At 38.6% G+C, this 21611-nt stretch overlaps 1 protein-coding gene across 7 annotated transcripts in view; it reads left to right on the top strand.

The window, feature by feature from the left end:
• pard3bb (par-3 family cell polarity regulator beta b) overlaps positions 1 to 21611 on the top strand; it is a 234162-nt gene that overhangs the window by 206953 nt on the left and 5598 nt on the right. For 4 of the 7 annotated variants that reach the window (XM_055015197.1, XM_055015198.1, XM_055015199.1 and 1 more), the window contains 3 exons: positions 18222 to 18281; positions 19866 to 20081; positions 21129 to 21239. In XM_055015197.1, the coding sequence (XP_054871172.1) occupies positions 18222 to 18281; positions 19866 to 20081; positions 21129 to 21239 (387 nt within the window). Of the gene's footprint in view, positions 1 to 18221; positions 18282 to 19865; positions 20082 to 21128; positions 21274 to 21611 lie in introns of all 7 variants that reach the window. The other 3 variants (XM_055015201.1, XM_055015202.1, XM_055015200.1) reach the window with 3 other exon arrangements.

Raw genomic sequence — 21611 nt, forward strand, 5'->3', positions numbered from 1 at the left:
GTATCTGAAAAGCCTTGGGAAATTGGACACACACACACTCACATACAGGACACCCTGTTTCTGTTTCCACTTTCAGACATGCACTGTAATCTGTAAATGCTGTGCCAGTTTTACATGTATGCATCATGTTTGAAAAGGACCGCAAAAGTCTTTTTTTTTTTTTTTACCATAGAAGTCACTCTGACAGTCTGCCCACTTACAGCATGGTAACAAGTTCCAAAACACTGTGACATTTTTGTATATAACATACAAACCAACACGAGGGAACTGTTTTAGTTCTGTTCCTTTTCAGCAGCAGATCTGACTTTGAAGTGAGACCTTTCTGTTACCCTTGCTAAATCATTTGTTTAACCAAAAAACAACTAGAAATTGGCCTGCCTTCTAAATCAGAGATCTGCTTTTCTGCTTCAAACGAGGTAACAGTAAACAACCATCTACATACACGAACATAGTAAGTCATGCTGCCAAATCTCACATGGCAGATGCCAGATATCATGGAAGCATTGCACCTCAATCCATACCAGCCCCTCATATATGAAGTTAACATCAAAGTTTTCCACAGTGAACACACCAATCTGAAAATAAAAATGTTCTTGCTGTATAGACAAATTACCCACAAACGTTTCCCCTTTGCAATGTTTTACATCAGAAGGGGACTACTTTCTCTCTGGTTCTGTCTTTATATGTCTTCCTCTGTGCCTCTGCATTTCTGTCTACACTCTTTCTCCTGCTGTCAATTAACTCCAGAGATATTTCAGCTTCTAGAGAGGCAGAAAAAGAGATCATGTTTGGAAACCACATCCAGGCTGTTGACCTTATGAAAACATATTATTTTGCCACTGGCCCAGAAATAGCTGGGAGGCTGTATGTATCTAGTGTCCGCATGCCTGTATACCTGTATGCATGTGTGTGTATGTGGGTGGTTCCATGTTGGTGTATGTGCATATTTGTGAGTGTCTGTTAATATTTTTTTTTCCGAGCAAGTCCAGAAATAGCTGCAGGGCTGCGTAATCAGGTACTGTATGTTTGACTCGACATCAGTTAACTGGAGCACCGAATACATTGTGTGCGTGTGCGTGTGTGTGTGTGTGTGTGTGTGTGTGTGTGTGTGTGTGTGTGTGTGTGTGTGTGTGTGTGTGTGTGTGTGTGTGTGTGTGTGTGTGTGTATCTGTGTGCGTCTGTGTGTGTGTGTGCGCTGTGAGACACGATTTTGATGGCTCTAAAATTAAAACATGACCCAGCAGTGGATGATGTTTCCCTGCCTAAAGCACAAACACTTTACCAAACAAACTCAGCAAATGTCACTGCTTGAAATAGGTAGGAGTCTGCTGAAGGTATACTGTATATTTTGCTTCTCCATAAAATCTCTGTTTTGGTCATTAAATATAATACAAGAAGATGCACCGACTTAAAGTTTTGTGTTTTTTTTTATCCAGGGTAATTATCCTTGATTTTATATCACATATGATTCAGACCTATTTTAGGTTGTAAACTTAGTAACGAAATCTGTCTGAGTAAAACAATCTCACAGATGAAACAAAATTTAAAGCCATCAGTAAATAATGACGTATATTATTTATCTCAGGATTTCTCTCTAGTTGACTTTTGGTCCCTCACCACCTTATAATCCATTTAAACATGCAACGATTCACTTGCTCATGCAGTCGGCACTCAATAACCTGTGCTCGAAATTCAAAAAATACTCTTAACTCCCTCACTCTTTCAAAATATCTTTTAAGACTTGTGTGAAGTGTAGGTTTTCATAGAAAAGGAACACTGACAGTACAGACAGGCAAGGAGAGTAGGACACAGTAGCGCATCATTTTACCCAAAGTCCAAGGACTGTTCACACTGTCTTTATCTTGAATTTGCGTCTCCATCCTCTTGACCTCAACAACATCTTCCTCTGTAACACAATTTCCTTTACTTCGCCCCTTCCATCTCACTTCCTCTCAGGACTTTATTTATACTGAAACAAAGAAGCCAGTTAAGAGTGAGAGAGCATCTCTGTACGTCTACACAACCAGTTTCAGTTTTACAAATTCGAAATACACTGGCTTGTTTAAGACAGCTCAAAACTGTCTTTTGTATATTGAAACAAACTTATACCATAAATTATAAAAATATAGTCAACAAAAATTGATTTTTTTGTTAATTTTTATTTCTAAAGAAATGTAAAAATCCTAGAATTGAAAGTGCTCACAGCTGTTTACAATGCTTGAGAAAGAAAACGGAGAATAGATATTTTCCAACTTGCATTTTTATTTTTCTTCCATGCTTTACATCTATCTATCTGTCTTAGCCTGCAGAACATTTTTGCCATGTGAGTGTTGGTCACAACTGAGTTGCTAATGGTGTACTCAATTTTGATGAAATGTCACAATTTTATACATATTTGGTTAAATTTCCCAAGCAAACAGCACATCACAGATGAGTAGTGTAAGGGCCCTCGAAAAATGAAAAATCCTGCAATTCTTTCTGTTTGCACAATTTCTGGCTATGATGACTGGTGTCATTTGGGCGATTTTGTAAAGACAATATAGCTTTTAAAACTTTGGGCAGGATTGGGTGAAGTGCAAAGATGTGATGAAGCTGCGCTCTTTTAATTACTAGGTAAGAATGCAGGTACCATTGAAATAAAGAGTTGTATGACATTTAGAAATCATTGCTGGTTGGAATGAAACCTGGAATATTTTGATCCCATAGTAAGTAACTACTCTCTAATTTTGAGTTAATGTTTCAGAATAAATGTACATCTGTTTGAAACTACTTCAGCAATCCATACTGTATGCATGAATGCCCATTAAGTGTATGAGTGTGTTTGCACCTGTGTGTGCATGTGTGTATGTGTGTGTTTCGGTCATCCTGAGGTCAGTCGATGGCTATCAGAGTTGGTGTATGGTCAACATTAGCAGGTTGCGCCCTCACCATGTGTGCGCCATTACTGACCCATTTACACATTCCTTCCCTCTCTGTCCCCGATACACAAACATACAGAGAGAGGGAGACGCAAGTAGACATGCATATTTTCTTCTTAAATTATTCTTTATTGTGAAAAGCAAAGCAAACAGAAAGAAAAAATCTGAAATAAACAACATCAGACGTTGACATGTTTCATGCAAAGCTCATCTTAACTGTTAAATATATTAGTTTGTGAGAAGACTATTGATGCTCAAGAAACAAAGAAAGAAATAGATGGAATTGGTTACATGATAGTGCTATAGTCCACTCATTTCCATAAAGTTAGCCTCAATCCTGCAGTTTTTTTTTTGTTTTTTTTTATATTTAGTGGCATTCTTTCCTTTCATTCACCTTTATCTCTGTTCATACCTGCTTCTTAAGATCTCATTGCTGGTCATGTGAGTTTTATGGCCCATAAAACTAGACTAGTCAACTTTGATTGAAAACAGCGTCCGGTTGTTCAAGCCTCGACTCAATTGGATTTGTCAAACACCCTTTCCAATTTGTCCTCGTTATTGCTCTTATTAGATTAAAAGAGCCAATCAGAAATGTTGTGCAGGTTCCTGGGAAGGCTGTCACTTCCTCATTATAATGATAATTAGATGATTAGTAATTAGAAAGCAGATGTTGTACTGTGTCTTGTGCTCTGTCTCTGTATGCTTCTCTTAGTTGAGTTCCCTCATTTAGTTCCCTCCACTTTTTGCCATTTTGCTTTGCATCTTTCTCTCCCTCTGCCCCTCCACTTCTCATTTTCATTTTCTCTGAACTTGGGGTGAAAAGGGCATTGTTGAATATCATTTCACTCAGCCGAGGAGGGAAGTGAAATGGGAATGTCTCTCGCTTCTCTTTCTGTCTCTCCCTCCCTCCATCTCTCTTGAGAAGACCTCCCAACCAGGCCTGAGAGTTTCCCAGACCACTTTACAACTGCTGCACAATCCACCCCATTGTCCAGTTGTTTTTCTGTGTTTCTCTGGACTCATCGACGCTCCGCTTATTTGTCAGCTATGCAGGGGATCCAAAGAAAGACTCTGCCTCCCCTCCTCCTCCCTTTTCCTCTCGTGACCCCGTCTTGTTCCTGACTTGTAGTGTTTCTGATATGTTCACTCGTTGGTGCTTTAAAGAGTTTTGGTCGAAGCTTTGATCTTGATCGTGGACTCTAAAATGTTGGGTTACAACCCATAATGTGTTGCAGAACCCGCAGGTGGGCATGACTAGAGTATGATATGCTTTCATATGTATGAACCCTGGGGCGAGGGAGGAAATTTTTCTTTCAGGTCCCCGGCGGTAAATGTTTAACAGGTTTGCTGGAGTTGAACCAATGTTAAGTGATACTGTGCTCATGTGGAGTGAAGGTTGTGAAAGAGTTGCTACATAATAACATCCTGACAAGACAAGCTTGTCTGGGATAAAAACTACACACGTGTAGTACTGCCTGAGTGCATCAGAACAATGTTCATGCACTTTTTTCTTCTTGTACCGAAATTAGATATTTGCACTGTATGCAAGTACAGCTACATTTTTTAAGTGTTTTAAGATCCAGTCATTATTAAAGCATAGGGTATGCAGGAAAGCCAGTAAAAACAAATGGAATAGCCAAAATTATACTGACATTCAGGGTGCATGGATTGATTCACGCCAACTCATGCGTTTAATAACACAGAGGGAAACCTTCCATCTTCAAAGTTACCAGCAGCCACAAATAGTCTTTGAGTAGCAAAGTGAATTTAATTATTTTTACCTGCTAGTGAACATTAACTCTTAGATGCACGAGTGATTGGACCCTACACTCTTCCATAAGTGGGTCAAAAATGACCCCTATAAGAATCAGCATGTGTTTTTATGCCATTCTTGTCATTTTGGTTAAGAATAATAATTTGTATTAATTGTTTGTATTATATTTTTGTCCATACAAGCCTGATTCATGTTTGAAATATGTTTATTTTTCACTTTATGACAGATGAGTATTTTGATAATTGATAATGAAGAATATTGCACAGAACAGCAATAGAAGAATGTCAACATCCATTTTGTAGACATTTTTCCACTCTTTCCTCTATCTGTTGCTACTCTTCATCCCTCCAAGTTTGTGCACTGCATCACTTCTTGTATGATATTATCAGGGATAAAGAGCTTGGGTTACTAATATAAATACAATAATTTCTTAAAAAATATAAAAGGTAACTTAAAAATGTAAATGGAATGATATCGATAACATGTTTTTTGAGGATCAACTGGAATATGAAATGATAAAAACTTTTCATTATGAAGACATTGCAAAAAAACGACTTCACCGGGTCATTTTTGACCCACTTATACATCTAAGGGTTAAAGACCTCTTATAGTGAAAATGGACTTTCTTGCCTCATCTACGTGATTTTCTTTATATGCTGAAAGACACATCATGAGATAAATAAGAAATCAACTCCAGGGCAGAGCACTTCCACCTTGAGACTTCAGTGTACTGATAATTTCTGGGTTTCATACGTAGCAAACTTAAGGAACCAGTCCTGTCAACTCGTGGAGCAGGACTTTTCATATCATTATTATTCTTCGGATTCTAATTTGAACATGGTTCACTGAATTACTCCAATATTCAATATACACTTGTTTTCCCACCCAGAAGTCCTTTCATATGAATCAAATGAGGGTTTCTACATCTGCCTGTTTGAATTACTGATTCATAACTCCTCAGCATGTACTAAATTAGTGGCTTTAGAGGGGCCGTAATTTTGTCAGCAATTTGTATTCTGTGGTACTGAACAGAATAAAATTGTCCCCAGCTTGAAACTGTTATGAACAAAATAAGCAGTCAACACCATGACTGAGTATTTCCATCATGAACTGCATCGTACAGATGTCAGTCTCAAAAACATGGATTCAGGATTCCGGCGTTTCAAATGTAGCAAACCTGAGGTTGAGGAGCTTCATATTGTATCCTTCTTCAGAATTGGCTTTGGCAAGAACATTTTTTGCTCAATTACTCCAGTATTATATACATATATAATAATATACAACTTGCCATTGTGTAGCATAAAATAATTTAACAGTCTTTGAGCTGATTTGTAGGTAAGCTGGTGTGCTTGAGCTTCAGTAAAAGTGGACAGGTGGGTGGGGAGAGAGGTGGGGACTCCACAGATCTACACATTCTTGAAGAAGCAGTGGTTTGGAGTTGCATCAAAGCCATTTTAGGGCATAAAGGGATTGTATTTAATGGAAAAAAAAAAATCTTACTATGTAAGTTTAATACACAGATATGAGTTTTTAGGGGTTAAAGCTTCAACCAGAGGGAAACTGGGACAAGTAAAGATTAAAAGGCAAGAACACATCTTTTCTTTCATTATTCACTCTTCTGAAGATTTCTTATTTGTGATGCACTAACAAACAAACATTACAAACCACCCTGTTGAACTTGGACAACTTGTGCTGCGCCCACAATGCCTGCAGCAGATAAAAGCTTCTTTAACTCCCTTTTCATGGAGTAGCCTGTCAGATGAGCACGACCTCTGCCTTCACTGCAACCTTTCCTCCAAATAGATGTTTCGAATGCGGCTTCATTTGCTTGGCACATGTAAGCAAATGGAATCACTGAAAACACAAAATACTTGTGGTTGTTCGCGCATATTGCCTATTGCAGCATTTTTGTTTTACAACCTTTGACTTCTAGTTTCATTTGATAGTACTGTTCTATTTTTTTAGATGATTATATTCTCAGCATGATGAAACCTGATCATGTGATCACTCAGAGTTTATGTACACTTAACTGTAGGAACAGTGGTTAAATTACATTCAAAACAATCCACAACTTAAACATGTATGCAGGTTATCACACCTCTGATTGTGCAAGAAGTCAAAATTCACCTCTTATTTCATTTGATTATGATTATTTGAGTATTTTCACCTGGTATTTTATTTTGAATATGTGTTTTCTCAGGACAAACAGTAGTCTGTCTGTTCTCTACATCAGTTAATCAATCATCTACATGTGGGAAATACATTAAGGCATTATTACACGTTGTTATTTACTTCTGTCTTATGAACAAGAAGATGGACTGTGCTTCATACATTTCAACAGTTGCAGCTGTAAAACGTTAACATCTGGCAACAGTCTAATGACCATCTGCCGTCCCTGTGCTGCAAGAGAAATTCCCTAGTTTCAAAGTTATATTGGATAGTAAAATGATAATTGCATGTGTTCATGCATGCATGCAAACTTCTTGTTCGCAATTACATGCACTATGACAAGCAACATTACAAGTGTGAGCACAATTTGAGTTCACGTCCAATACGTTGATAAAAAGAAAAAAAAAATGGAAGGCACGACAAATGGAGATGATTTATGAATTGTTTGAAACAGGAAACAGCTCGTATTACTGCAACAAGCAGGAGGTTGACAGTAAAATAACACAGAGAGACTGTAGAAATTGAGCATTGATGTACACATTATACCCACTTTCCATTGTGCTACATTCACCTTTAAAGTCCCCATTAAGCTTTGTTCCCATTTTCAGCTGTTAATCATTGATGAGGTTATACAGTGCACACTATAACTGTAATAACTGTAAATGTATTGTATTTTGTGAATGTGTCTCCTGTTTTTTTTGTTTTTTGTTTTTTTGTTTTTTTTTTTGGGGGGGGGGGGGGGTGTTGTACTCCCTCAAAGTCCACTCACATGAATCAAAAGACTTCTGTCTGTGCTGGGGTTTCTGTAATCCTCCAGCTCCCTGTTACAACTGCTATTTCAAAACTCCTCATCATGCACCAAATTAGTGGCTTTTGAGGGGTCGTAATTTTGTCAGCAATTTGTATCCTGTGGTCCTGCACAGAGCAAAAAAATGTCCCCAGCGTGTAACTATTACTTCTTGCTGAGAGGGACTTTATTGGCTCAAGATGTGAAATAATGAAGGTTTTTTTTAACGGGATGTGGTGTTATCAGTAATGGATTTCATTATGTTTCAGGAAGTCACCCACTATACTGCCTATAAGTCTGCTATGTATGATCACACCATAACTAAATGTCATCTTTAGGTTGAGTAATTTCAGATAGTATAGATGGGCATTACCCATTCAGGTACTTAGAAGGTTCAGCCAGTTCACTGCCAATGTGATCAATCTGTCTTTATGGCTGTTACACAGGTAAATTTTGAAAAGTTTCCGTGGCTAGCGATTCGGTTTGCGCCATTTAACTTGACGTATGGCTTAATTTTTATGATATCGTTTTCTAGATTCTAGGTTCTCCCTGAGACAAGGTTATGATTTTCCTCTGATATTAAAGCTTGTGAACATATATAGTTAGTTGAGGTGCATTTCAGGGTGGCCAAAAGTGATATATATTAATATTCCTTGACGGAGACCTGACATTTGCAATGCTGTGGAGACATTAATGAACATTTCTTTACTTGAAGATGTTATCCAGTCCTCTAGGGCAGTTTTATTTCTAGTATTTAAAAGGCAAGTTGGAATATGGTTATAGTTTATCATGGATTTTTTTTTATGTAGTAGTGTGACTTGCAAAAAATATATAACAGCAGTAGTTGAGATCGTAACTATTAATTTCTTTCCTTTCTGAAAAGTATTAATATGTCTCACACATCACAAGACAATTTCAAGATGCTTTGTGCAGACATCATTAAGGGTGCCATTGTGCTGATGTGTAACAGGTAAGGTAAGAGAGAGAATGCAGTAGAGAAATAGGTGCAATGACATGAACAACAGGTCTGAAGGACGTTCACTCCCATAGTGTGGTAGTACATAGCATGAACCTTAATTTATTGATCCATCAGCTGCTCTTACATTCGACTTGTTGATCAGAATTTTTATGTTTTTTGGAGGATTTGCCTGCAGTAAATTGCCAGCCTCTGTCATTTTTGGCTGAGGCTTCGTCGCTCTATTTCCAAATGGCATGGCCGTATTATGATGGGATGCGAAACACCACTCCAAATCCCCATTGTTCTGCCCTCTCCGTGTTTCCGAGGCAACAGTCTCCTACCATCTGGAAGGCCCTCATCCCTCAGTTCCTCTCATTTTCCTCTAATGGGTTTCTCCTCTGTCCTTTTCCCATCTCATTTCAGTGCTATTTCTTTTTTCTTCTCGCAGACATCTTTTCTTAAACTTTTTTTGTGCTCTAATTTGATCCTCTCTCCTGTTTCCGCTTTCTTGCAGTCGCTTTTTCTCATACTTTTCACTTTAAGTACTTACTGTATTACCGTAGTCTTACATTTGCTTTTCATCTTCCTACAGTAATTTCTTCTCATTCCCTGTCTGCCTCTTTTTTCTTTTAACACTTCAACTGTGTTCTCTAATATTGAGTACTTTGAATTATGCACCATCACACATTCATAGTCACACACATGGTATATTTCCAAATCTGTGTGCTCAAACACATACACACACAGGGGAATGTAATCATGTTAGTTTCCTACGCTAGTATGTAATTCATGCATGATGTACTGGTGGATTAATCATACTTGACAGAACTTTATTGACAAAGACAGATAGGAGCCCCTGAAAGGTGTTTAGTTTCATTGAAACGAGAACAAGTGTGTATGTGTCTGTGTGCGCATGCGCAGGTGTGTGTGTGTGTAGGTGTGTGTGTGCGTGCGTGCGTGCGTGCGTGCGTGCGTGCGTGCGTGCGTGCGTGTGTGTGTGCGCTCCTCTAAAGTAGGGCCCATTATTCTCTGCAGATGCTGACCTTCAGCATGCTGCTCTCTGGAGAGCACCACTTGTTTCACTGCCTTTTTTCTCCCCCTTTTTTCTTCTTTTCTCAATCACCTCCCTCCTCTCTGTTACTTTTCTTTTTCCTCCCCCTTCTCATTTTCTGCCCCTTTCCTCCTCCTCCTTGTCCTTTCATGTTTTTCTTCTCGGGTTCACAAGACATCCATCTGAGAGGCTCAGTCTCTCTTACTTGTAGCCATCATTCCCTTTTCCTCGGTTTTCAGATCAAAATTTTCTTATTCTTTGTTCGGTTTCCTCCAACTCATTGTCTACTTCTTGTTTTCACCTCTGCTTTATTTCCTGCGTCTTGCCTTTTACTTGACTGTCACATTGTAACAGTGTTTTTGAACTACAGTTAAAGTAAAGCATTGTTTCAAATGAATCTCATTTATCTTTCTGCTTTAGTGATAGCAGTCTACTTTTGCTTTTGTGGATTCTATCAACTTGAAATTACACTTTGTCACTTGAAACTGATATTTTAATTTTGGCAAAAGTGTGAAAATTAGGTTGACTACTTCTTTAGCATTCTGTAACTGCTATCCCCCTTTTGTTGCTGTTTACTTGTAGGATTACAGAGTAAAAAAAAATGAAAGCACGCTAAGTTTAGTGAGAAAAATATTTTACATTTTTGGGCAACGCAAATACTTAGATAAAGTTAAAATGAAGTTTTAATGCTCTTTTATGACAAATCAACTGATTCTTGTTCATCTAAGTTAAACCACCGGCATTAATATTACTTGTTAGCTTAATTTAATAAAGGCAATTGAACTGTGTATTACCAAATAAAGCAGATTATTTAAGTTGGTTCATCAAATCTCTTAATTCAGTGCAGAGCCTCTTATGTCTTTCTCGACCAGAGAAACTTTATAGAAAGCCTTTTTTTCGTCCTTCATACCTCGTTATTTGACAATTCTAGTTCTTGTCCTCACCTTTGCCTTCCTCCTCCTCCTTGTCCTCTTTTCCCTCTGGCTTAGCCCTCTGTAGCCACATCTCTTTGTCTTCTGTTTACGCTGGCGTCTTATCCTCTTTAAATTCATCTACCTTCTCTCTGTCCTTTGCTCTTTAGTTGTTCCATGGAATACAGATGAAGATTTGATTCTTTAGTGGTCTGCTCTTTGCCTGTAAACTGTTCATTTTCTTGACACAAATTTTCCTCTGCTGCAGAGTCCTCAAACAAAACACAACATTAGCAGGCAGGTCATGAAACAAGAGATTTCGTTTTCATTTTAGATGATGAAATAGTCTCCAGTGAAATAATGCCTGGTCTTTATTTTTTTTGCGTACTCTTAAATCTCTATTTAATTTCTCGTACAGACATTGCTTGACTTAAATATGCTCAATAATCAGGTCTGTATTTGTATTTAGCTGCCTGTTTGATGCTCAGTAAGTCATTCAAAGTGAGGTGTGATTACCTAGGAGTTTCTTCTCATCGTTGACATCTTTAGATTTACTCAGTACATAATTTTAATACAAATACTGTTGTTTTCATAATAAGTAGTCACATAAAGAATCAATGCATGATTCATATTTAGGGAAAAGTCGAGCTCCACCCTACCGCACAGAATTCTCCTGTTATACACGTGGTTTGTTAACATTAGGCAGCTATACAGTGCAGGAACATTGGGCGTGAGGGACACAAACTTTTACATTAACAGACTCCTAATCAGCCCTTTCAGCCTTTCTGTTTCCATTGAAGTGTGGGATCCAACAGCTTTGACTGCAACTTCAACTCCAAGTGTGTCAAACAACAACAAAAGGTCATTACTGGATGTAACTTCAGTTCTACGAGCACGTAGGAAATAGAACAATGCAAGGTTTGTTTTGTTGGCCTGTGTGGTGAATTTTACATTGTTCATGGTGATGTTCAAGACAGCAGAACAAATGACACTCCTTGTCATGTCTGAATTTAACCAGTCACCCTCGAAACTGGCATCACACTTTTTTTGTTGGCTGCTCAGAGACATCTAGACTGAAGAAGGTGTCTTTTTTTTGTCCTGTGAAAACAGCCCTAAAAGAGGTTCTACAGTGATGGTTCCTACACTCAAAACATTCTCAAAAGTCTGAGCTGTTTTAGGCCAACAACTTCATGCAGAAAAACATTGTTTTACCACAACACACTGATCTATAATACATGACAACTGCGGATATTAGCATGCCTTACCTTAACATGCTCAAACTGGCTCACTATAATGTAGAAACCTGGCTAAATTAATGCCAGTAACTAACTTGTTTTGCTTTTAAATTGTTTATGTGAAATTTTTAATGCATGTTCTGCTAAAAAAAAATGCCTGTTTAATACAGGAGACTCCAATGCATGGAGGTCAAGGGGCAACTAATTTCAGAATATAGATTATTATCAACTCTATTTTGCTTCTGACTTTGGTTTTTCAGCAGTTAACAGTTTCAACCAAATTCAACCACAAAGCTAACTTATGTTTCAGTTATGCTTTTTTGAAATACGCACTTCTTCTAGTTTTGTTCCTTTTCATAATGTGTTTAATCTGTGGTAATAGCTAACCAGCACTACCACACTATGCACAAACAGTGCTCTTCCTTTTATTTCTATGAAACCTAGTGACAATGAGGGCTTTTTTGAAATGTAGCTTTAAAGATAGAATGCACAAATTTGGTCAAATGCATTTTTTTTTCAGTTTCAGCAAATATCTAATCACAGTCCACTAACTTCCTGTTCTGAATACACAAAGACAAATTTGTACTGCACTGGCTTTGTAAACAAAAAAAACAAATGTTTTTCAATTTGTCACATGCTGGCTAGGTGAACATCAACCATCCACCTCCAGAATCACAGACTTCATCTTTAACCTCATATATTTAGCGTAAAATATGCACATAGCCCTCATACGCCATGCTATTTCACAGGCTTTGAGTTTTAATGTAAATCAGCTGGAAACATTTAAAAGTCCGTTTTCAATCAGTTTACATATTAATGATAGGTTGCCCTAGTTAGCAAAAGCTAAAGTTGGCAGTTTTTGTCATCTTTTGTATCATTGCAGAAATTATGATAAAGTTTGAATGGTAAATTCTCTACCATTATCACTATAATCTGCATATTTTTATTGTAGGAAAGCAAAACTGTGTAGGTGTAAGAACAGTTAAATGGGTGTTAGGTTCAGCAACGTTTAGTTGAGTTTTTTCTTTCTTTAAAAAAGTAACACAAGTCTAGTTAAAGGTTAAAAAAATCTTCTGGTTTTGGCAGCAGCATGTTGTGCTGTTCTCCTTAAAAAGTCTACAAGAAGACTTTACACATGCTGTTTTTTAAGTCATATCAATGACAAACATTAAAATAAAATATGAAGTTATCTTTGCTCCCACTTAGGTTGGTGACCCAGTCTTCCACCAAATGGTTGTTAGTTTTAGCAAATGGTGCTGAACATTTGAATGTTATGTCTATGTTTTAGGTATGCCCCCTAATCCTGGTTAATAATACCCTTTCTTAGCCTTTGACCCCATCTTCCAAGTGTTTGGTGGGAACTGACGGAGTGTCATGTGACTTCAAGAGGTCAGAAGTCAAGAGAGGTTGAGGAGTCACACACACGCAAACACACATTCACCAATCCAAGCCACGTTGACAGCTGAACCAACAGCATACCATCTCTGACACACACACACACACACATACACCCAGACACACAGTATGTAACCACTTAACCGTAAGTAAGAAAACAGCTTAGTGTCTTATTGGGCTTCTTCTAATAAAACAGAAAAACCTTTTTTTCTGCTGCTTCAGGCATCACTCTTAATGACTTAACTCTGTTCTGTTAAAAGTTTATTTTTTTTCACCACTCACAGTTAGTACAGCTCCAGATGCCGTAAAGTGTACCTGTGAAGTGTGCTCACGCAGCAGCTTAGTGTGCTCTTACTTAAACAAAGACAACTGCCAGTCACTTTGAAAGCCTTCCTTTCTGCTTGGTATACATCCCTCTGAAAATGGTTTCCAATTATACAGTGTTTGCCACATATTTTTTCCAAATGCACTCTTCTGCACACTTCTATTAGACACGGTGCACATGACGCTACATCCTCATGTTGGCACCTGTGTTTCTGTTCATGGACTAACGAACAATACACGACAGAAATTCATAATTGCATCCCGGGACCCCCCCTAAGGTGAAATAATTGGATTTTGAAGCACTTGCCAGCATAAATGTGCATATTAATGAGTCAAAACTGATTTCCTGAAACTAATTTAATGTTTTAAAGCTCTAATTTATAGCTTTAGGGTTTGTAGAGATGTCACAAGTGTTTTCTAGCTGGGCTTGTTTAACATTTAATATTAAAAGACTTCAGGCAGATTAAGGGCCTTTTCATATTATTTTTTTTCATCCAACATGTAGTGGCAAGAAACAGCTCTATTAAATGTGATTCAGGTGCCAGACATGGTTGTGACACTGTCTTATATGTAAAAAAAAAAAAAAAAAACCATGGGAGCTACATGGAAAGGTAAATGTTCCATTTTAACATTAGGGTGATATGTGTATATAATTGAGTGAGATCCAGTTTAATGCTAATTTTAAGCATTACCCATGTAGTGTGCAATATTAGGTGAGTTAGCTTGATGTTTTTTGTAGACAGTGATGAACAGTACTGTTTTTTAATCCAATAATACGTTTTTTTCTCGATAATTTATGTGGACATTTGATGTGTTTCGTGTACATTTAGGCATAGTTAACCCTCTGAATCCCAAGCTTGTGGTCATTTTCTGCTAGTGTCACATTTTTCTCACTGTGAGCTCATTATTTACTGTAATATAAAGTCCTCGACCTCTATGAAAACAGCTCAACCATGACTAGAGGAAGAAAGAACTGCCTTCTTTTGCAGTGTGACACAGTTGGAATGCCATAAATGATCAAATAGAAAAAAGGAAATTAGAATTTCTTTGATTATTTGTCTCACAAAAGTATTTTTAAAAATGGAATCAACATGTATAAAATTCTTACTAGTATTGCCAGATGTTACCAATATTAATAAATTACTCTACATGTAATATGTACTTTATTACCTACTTACATTTTTAATTAGTTTCTGTATTGCTATCTATTAGATCTGTGTAAACACAGCCTGCAGTTCCCTGAATTTCGGTCACAAAACTGTTGGTTGCAGCTGAGTCACTAATGGCTTTAACATTGCTCTAAAGGGCACAGAATTTATTTTCACACCATATTTCTTTCACACCTAATGGACCACAAGAAAGAATATTTATGGAGTGTTTTGCCCGACAAAAACTGTTTCTTAAATACAAAAAATAGGTGCAATAAAGGTGATGTAACTCTTATTGTTCATCCCTTTGGCTGCTAACTTCATGCAGTAATTAGCAATTCATAGAATTTACTAAGCAGTATAAAACAATATTAAATGTGAAACAGGTTTTTAATCTTCTTTTTTCATTCCGGCACTTCATTCCAGCCTTGCAACCAATAGACTTGTCTGTCTTACCCTCCTCTTCCTTAGATAATAAGATATTTCTCCACCCTTCATTATTTCCCACTTAAGCTTTTATTGCCTCATTGTTTGGACTGTGCGTCTCTGTGATTAAAGCTTCATAATGAAGTATCACATTAGGAAGATGAAACTAAGTTAAAGTTAGTTGAACTCCAGGGACATTATTTCCCGGCAGCTCCATTTTCACTGTGGCTCACAGAATGATATTACAACAGCAGTTGTGGAACAATTTGAGCTATTAATGTGTTTTATTACTAGACTGTCAAAATATCATGACTCTCATTGACAAAGAATCTGACACTGTTGAATGCAATTTGAATATATGAAGCACTTCCCCAACTCTAAATCTAAAACTGTTTTTAAGTGGATATCAACACAAGGTGAGGATTCGGCTCTACTAAGACTCATAAAGAAATAACTGAATTAAAGCCGCAGTAGTTCATTTCCTCTTCTTCTCGTCGCTCTTTTTTCACTCACTTTAAATATCACTCTTTGCCTCTTTGTTTTTTCTTTTCCTCTATAACCCTCCTCTTCTCATCTGTTGAGGCGGCTCTGTTTGTGTTGGTGCTTTAGTGTTTGGTTATATTGAGACAATCCATCTGCGATGTGCCTGTCATTGCCTCTCAGGAGTTTTTTAATGTGTTGTGTCACATCGCTACGTCTTGTCTTTCTGTTTTAAAGCTATTCGTGTTGCCCTGAGATGGACTGGGATGATAGATGGCTGTGTATGTGTGTGTATGCGTGTGTGTTTCCACCAGTATAACAGCTGTATGCAGCCCTTTTAGAAAGAGTAAGTGAAAGCGTGTGTGTTTATGAGAGAAAGGGGCAGGTGCAGAGGACATATAACAAGTCCTTGTTTCCTCTAAAATCCATCAGAAATCTCTTAAATACCAGGGAATTAGAAAGGCTCACATTACTCTCAATTACTGTCAAACCTGGAGAGAAATCCTTCCAATTATCCTTTCGAATATCTGACCTGTGTAGCCGGTGAATGCGCCATCTACGTAACGAACAGCATTAAGGAAGTCATCCCTAAACAGGTATTATACAGCTGAATTACACTTCAAACTGAGTCCTCAATGGTTTTTCTGTTCTGCTTGGGATGTTTTCAATTTTTTCATTTTAGTTTGATGACTCTCTCAATTATGTTGAACTAGTTGTTGCATTTGCCAGGAAGCTGTTCTCATTCATTACATCTGTTTCTCTCATTCTTTCTTTCTCTCTGTCTCTTTCACATACGCACATCTGCACACACACTCACACACACACACACACACACACACACACACACACAAACCCACACACAAGACCACCAGTCTCCTCATTTGGTCTTAACTCCTCTCCAGCTGTGTGCAAATTTGCCTCCTCCAGAGTGCATGGGGTTTGGGAGGGGGTGATTAGGAGCCAGCACTGCATTTAAGCAGTGTGTGTGTGCATGTGTGCCTCTTCTCTTTTGTGTGTTTATTCAAAATGTTCTCTCTGTGTGTATGTCTACATAAGTGTTTTAGTTCTCATATTGTATACTTGTCCGTGTGTGTGTGTGTGCCAGTAATGGGTTCCATCCACATTACCCTGTAATCCCCAGCTGCTGTGCAGTGCTGACTGGGTTCCTGGAGGGAGAATTCCAGACCGGCCACCGGATTTACAGTGGATTCTCCAAAGATTACCACTGGATACCGCTGCCATTCCCAATGTGGAAACTCTAATAGCCCACTAGAGCTGCAATGATTATTTTCATGATTTATTAGGCTGCCAATTGTTTTATGAAATTAATCAATTTATCTTCAGAGGGAAATGTCCAAATGTGCTTTTATAGCATAAGTCAGAAATGTATGCAGTGTGTTACTCCAGTAAATTTGGGTTAGATAATGAAAATTGTGCATTTTCTGCTCTTGCTTACATTTGATTTCCAATAAGCGAGCTTTACCCAGCACCTATAAAATTATTTCCTCCCTGAAATCCAAAACATTGTCCATATTTTCCAACTTCATTTCCAACAGATCTCTGTTAGATCACCAGCAGCTAGTCATAATGTTTTAGAGATCAAAGATGATTCTAAGCAGACCAGAAGTTCTCAATAAACACATTGTATTAGTCAGAGTCATACTAAAAAAATAATACCAGAATGGTGACTTCTTACTTCTTCTTGCTTACTATTCCTCTCTTTTTCATACTCTACATTTAACTCATTATCTTTATGCCACCATCTGTCTCCACACATTTTCTCTTACCCATCTTTATCCTGTTTTATCTGACCCTTTCTACTTAATCTTCTCTCTGTTTGCGTTTTTGTTCCAAATAATGGTCGACAGATGGTGATAAGAAGTGACATTGAGTGTTCTAATTGGACAAAATGATTGAAAGCCTAAAAATTACAATAAAACGTCATGGTACATATCAATAGATAATGTAAGGCCTTTGTTCACACTATCTGCTGATGATTTAATTATCTGTAAATCTCACAGATGATGTCTTTTTTTCCTCCTGCATACTGCTCCTGTTCTGATTTTGCTCACTACTTTATCTTGTTATCCTGGTTTTCCCTCTCCCTCATACCTTCCTCTTCACTTTGCTTTTCCTCCCCTCTTCCACTCGCTCTTATCTCTCCCTTCCTCCTTTCCCTGCCCTCTCCACCTCACCATCACCTCTCCACTGCCCTTATCTCTGCCTCAGTGACATTATCGTGTCCACGGACCAAATGCTAAGTGACAGATTGACTGACTGATATGGGTGCACAGGTATACAGCCACAGCGGTAGATAGCAAGCCCTGCAGATTGGCTGGCAGGCAGACTTGTAGTCATGAAATGTCTAAAAAGAGTGAGAGAGAATCATGCAGACACGTGGATTGACAGGGCAGCTGACAGGCTGACATGTTGGTAGGATCTCTAGCTAAAGAGCAGACAAAACGGCCGCGGCTATCAAGATGAGAGACATTTGAGACATGTAGCTGATACGCTAACCCGGAGTGACGTACAATAAGTGTAGCAGAATAAGTCAGAAAGCAGAAGACAGGTGACGGATAGGTTGACAGATGAGATGACAGAGAAGCAGAAATGTAATGTGTGCGTGCGTGCTCTCCCACACATAGACATGCGAACAGCGGACATGGAGCCAGGAGGGGCAGAAGCAGACATCCCAAACATGATGGGTATGTAGTTAGTTAGACACTTTCTACTGCTGACCACCCAAATTGACACATGCAGGCGTCAGCATGGAGACCACCAGCACTCTGTGTGTACCTGTGTGCACTGTGCAAGTATTTATGTACAAATCTGTGTTTAATTTATTCTGCCTGTCTCCGTACCCGTCTGCACATTAACATTATCTCCAGGCACTAGCCAACAAGTCAGCTATGTGATGAGTTGGGGGCTGTGGAGCCCCTCCCACTCAACTATGCATATCGGTGATAAGTGTCATTATGACACTCATTGAGAGTAACGTAATTCTACTCTGAACACATTTTAACACAAGTGCATGCTTCAGTACACATGCCTTTGAAGCATATCAAGCCAGCATTTGAATAAATACAGACAGAATCAAAATTGGACTGGATTTTTTAAATCACATTTAATCTCGCATTTAAGCACATATACAACCAAGCATAAATACACTTGCATGCAAAATAATGAAATGTGGAATAAGACTGAAGCTAAATTTAAACTGAGAAAGTAGAAAAGAGATTGAAATTGAGGCAGATGGGTAATCTGAGAGAGAATTAGAAACAAATGTAGACAAATAAAAGAGACAGATACACGGAGAGATAAAATCTAATACCTTGTAATGTTTGCTATGTGGACGACACATGTTTGTGTACTTGCTTTCCACTGGGCACAAGACATTGATATCCATTAACAGGACTAGACTGGATTGCCACAGCTGTGTGTGTGTCTTTGCTTGCGTTAACTGAGCCCCAGCCTACTTAAAACTGTCACATGTCACTTACATTCTGTTGCTATGTGATCTTTGGCTGAGGATGAACTGTTGGCTGTGCGTTTGCTTCTCGGTCTCTTTCACTCTTTTCTCTACTCCACAACAAATACTTTTTACCAGATTTTCATGAATACTTCAGCCCTACTCAGCAGGTTTACCAGAGAAAATGGCAGCAAGTGTGGTATTAAAATGTGCTGCTAGATTCTTGTTAAAATACATGAAACCAACATCACAAACCAAATAAAACAAAAAACTAAAATGGTGTAGTATGTAGTAGGCTGATTATTTGTTTTACTGAGTGATTTCAGGCAGAGCAGGAGGTTGAAGTTGTGGTGTCATGCAGGCCAATCATGTTTTATACCATTGTCATTTTTATAAATTATTGTATTTATATTTCTAACACTTTCCAGGTAATTTTGTATCAAAATGATAATGAGTAATTGTCTTTCTCCATTGTAGATGTAGCCACGGTCTGTCACATAAAATTTGTACCGAACAGTGAGCCTTGAATAAGTGTATAAACTCATTGTCCTTTTTACACTTGGCCATGATGGGATTCACTAAGCAGAAAAAGAGAGCGCTTTGTACTATAAACACTTTGGGAACTGGATTTAAGAGTTCAGCCATGGGCAACTTTTCAGCTTTTCCCAGACAGCACGCTTTTTGACCATCTAGACATGGCTGTGTCGCCCCGGTTATTGTCTGGTTAAAGGAAGGGACTGACATAGATCTGTAAATTTTTAGTTTTTATTTTTAAGTCAGAAAAACTTCTTTGTTTCAAAAATGTGCTTTTTTTTTCCAGACGAGGTCCACTGGATCCAGCTGACTACCCTGTGCAACCGTGGTCGGGCCATTACCCTGGACCTCCCCCAGCCCAGCAGGGATACCCCCAGTCCCCATCCTATCCTAACCCCAGCGCCCAGTCTGGCCCTTCTTACTCCAGCTACCAACCTGGACAGCCATACCCACGACCAGGGGACCCTCGTGGTGTTGATCCTGGCTACTACCCCCATCCGAAGTAAGTGAATACAAGGAAGCTGTTTATATTACAGTACACAATGCAACTGTATATACTGAGGTCATCCTCTAACACAGGAGTTACCAGTTGAGGAAAGATGACTCAAATGCCTTGCACAGGCAGGATTAATAAGCAAAAGTGAAGCTTCAACTGGAACAAACTCACTCTCTGCTTGTTGATTTAAACCCTTACAAACTCACGTATATCAAAGTGACATATTTAGAAGTTTGCCGCTTTCAACCCATCCCTCCCTAATTCAACCATACATGTTATAATCAAAAACCATTCTGGAGACAAATGATGCTATGGAAAGTCCACCCGGCAAGGTGACAGCCATGGTGGTTATTTCACTCATGATGTTTCTTCTAGTGTATTCAAAAAAAAAACAAACATATGGACTGAGAGAAGAACAAACAAAAGGCGACTGGTGAAACTGGGAAAATCCAAACAAAGTGCTAAAGGTATCCAAAAAACATCACGGGAAAGTTGTGCAAAAACAAAAAGCACAAGGAGGACATGAGGGGAATTACAGGGGAGGTGAACAGAGGAAGTGACAAAGAGAAAGGGAAAGCACATAGACTAAATACACAGCAGAAGTAAGACACAGGTGGAAAGAATAAGACAATCACAAGGGCGAGACACAAAACAAAGCACACACAAGGAAAATGATGCTCAAAATGAAACTGAACATACATGTGGAAAAAGAGAGGAAGCCACAGACAGGAAGCGCGAGAGAAAGGGAAAACACTTCCAAACAGACAGGAAGTGATCTTACACGACTAAAACAGGAACAAAAGCTAACAACAACAAAACCATGACAACAGGTCCCACTGACAGAGTAGTTACAAAGTATCTCCTTCCTTCTATTTGTGGTAATAATGCAGTCCATCATCGTTAATACACTGTGAAATCCCTTTCTGTGCTGTGATACAACCCCTACCCGTCCTTTTCTCCTCCTTCTCATACTTTGATAATGTTTGATTCTTCCTTATTTTCGTCTCCTGCTTTTTTCCCACTGTTTGACCAAACCTGGTGTTTTGCTGCTAGCTCCCAGCAAAGAGGGCCCCTGCGGCAGGATGTGCCTCCATCTCCCACCCCGCCGCTACGTGGACTTCGGTACGACACCATGACACGAGGCACTGGGGGTGGAGGTTACAGGTAGGGGGCGATTTGAGGAAGAGGATAATTCCAGGTAAATTCTCAATTCTAAAATCCTCCTTTATTTTACTGACTACCCAATTTTAACATACACTGCCTGTTCAAAAAAAAAAAAAAGTCGCACACTCTAATATTTCATTGGACCGCCTTTAGCTTTGAGAACGACACACATTCGCTGTGGCATCATTTCGATAAGCTTCTGCAATGTCACAGCATTTATTTCTGTCCAGAGTTGCATTAATTTTTTGTCAAGATCTTGCATTGATGATGGAACAGTTGGACCGCTGCGCAAAGCCTTCTCTAGCAGGTTCCAAAGATTCTCAGTGGGGCTGAGGTCTGGACTCTGTAGAGGCCAATGCACATGTGAAAATG

This window comes from Amphiprion ocellaris, chromosome 11 (assembly GCF_022539595.1).
Source record: "Amphiprion ocellaris isolate individual 3 ecotype Okinawa chromosome 11, ASM2253959v1, whole genome shotgun sequence".
Classification (NCBI taxonomy): Eukaryota; Metazoa; Chordata; class Actinopteri; family Pomacentridae; genus Amphiprion; species Amphiprion ocellaris.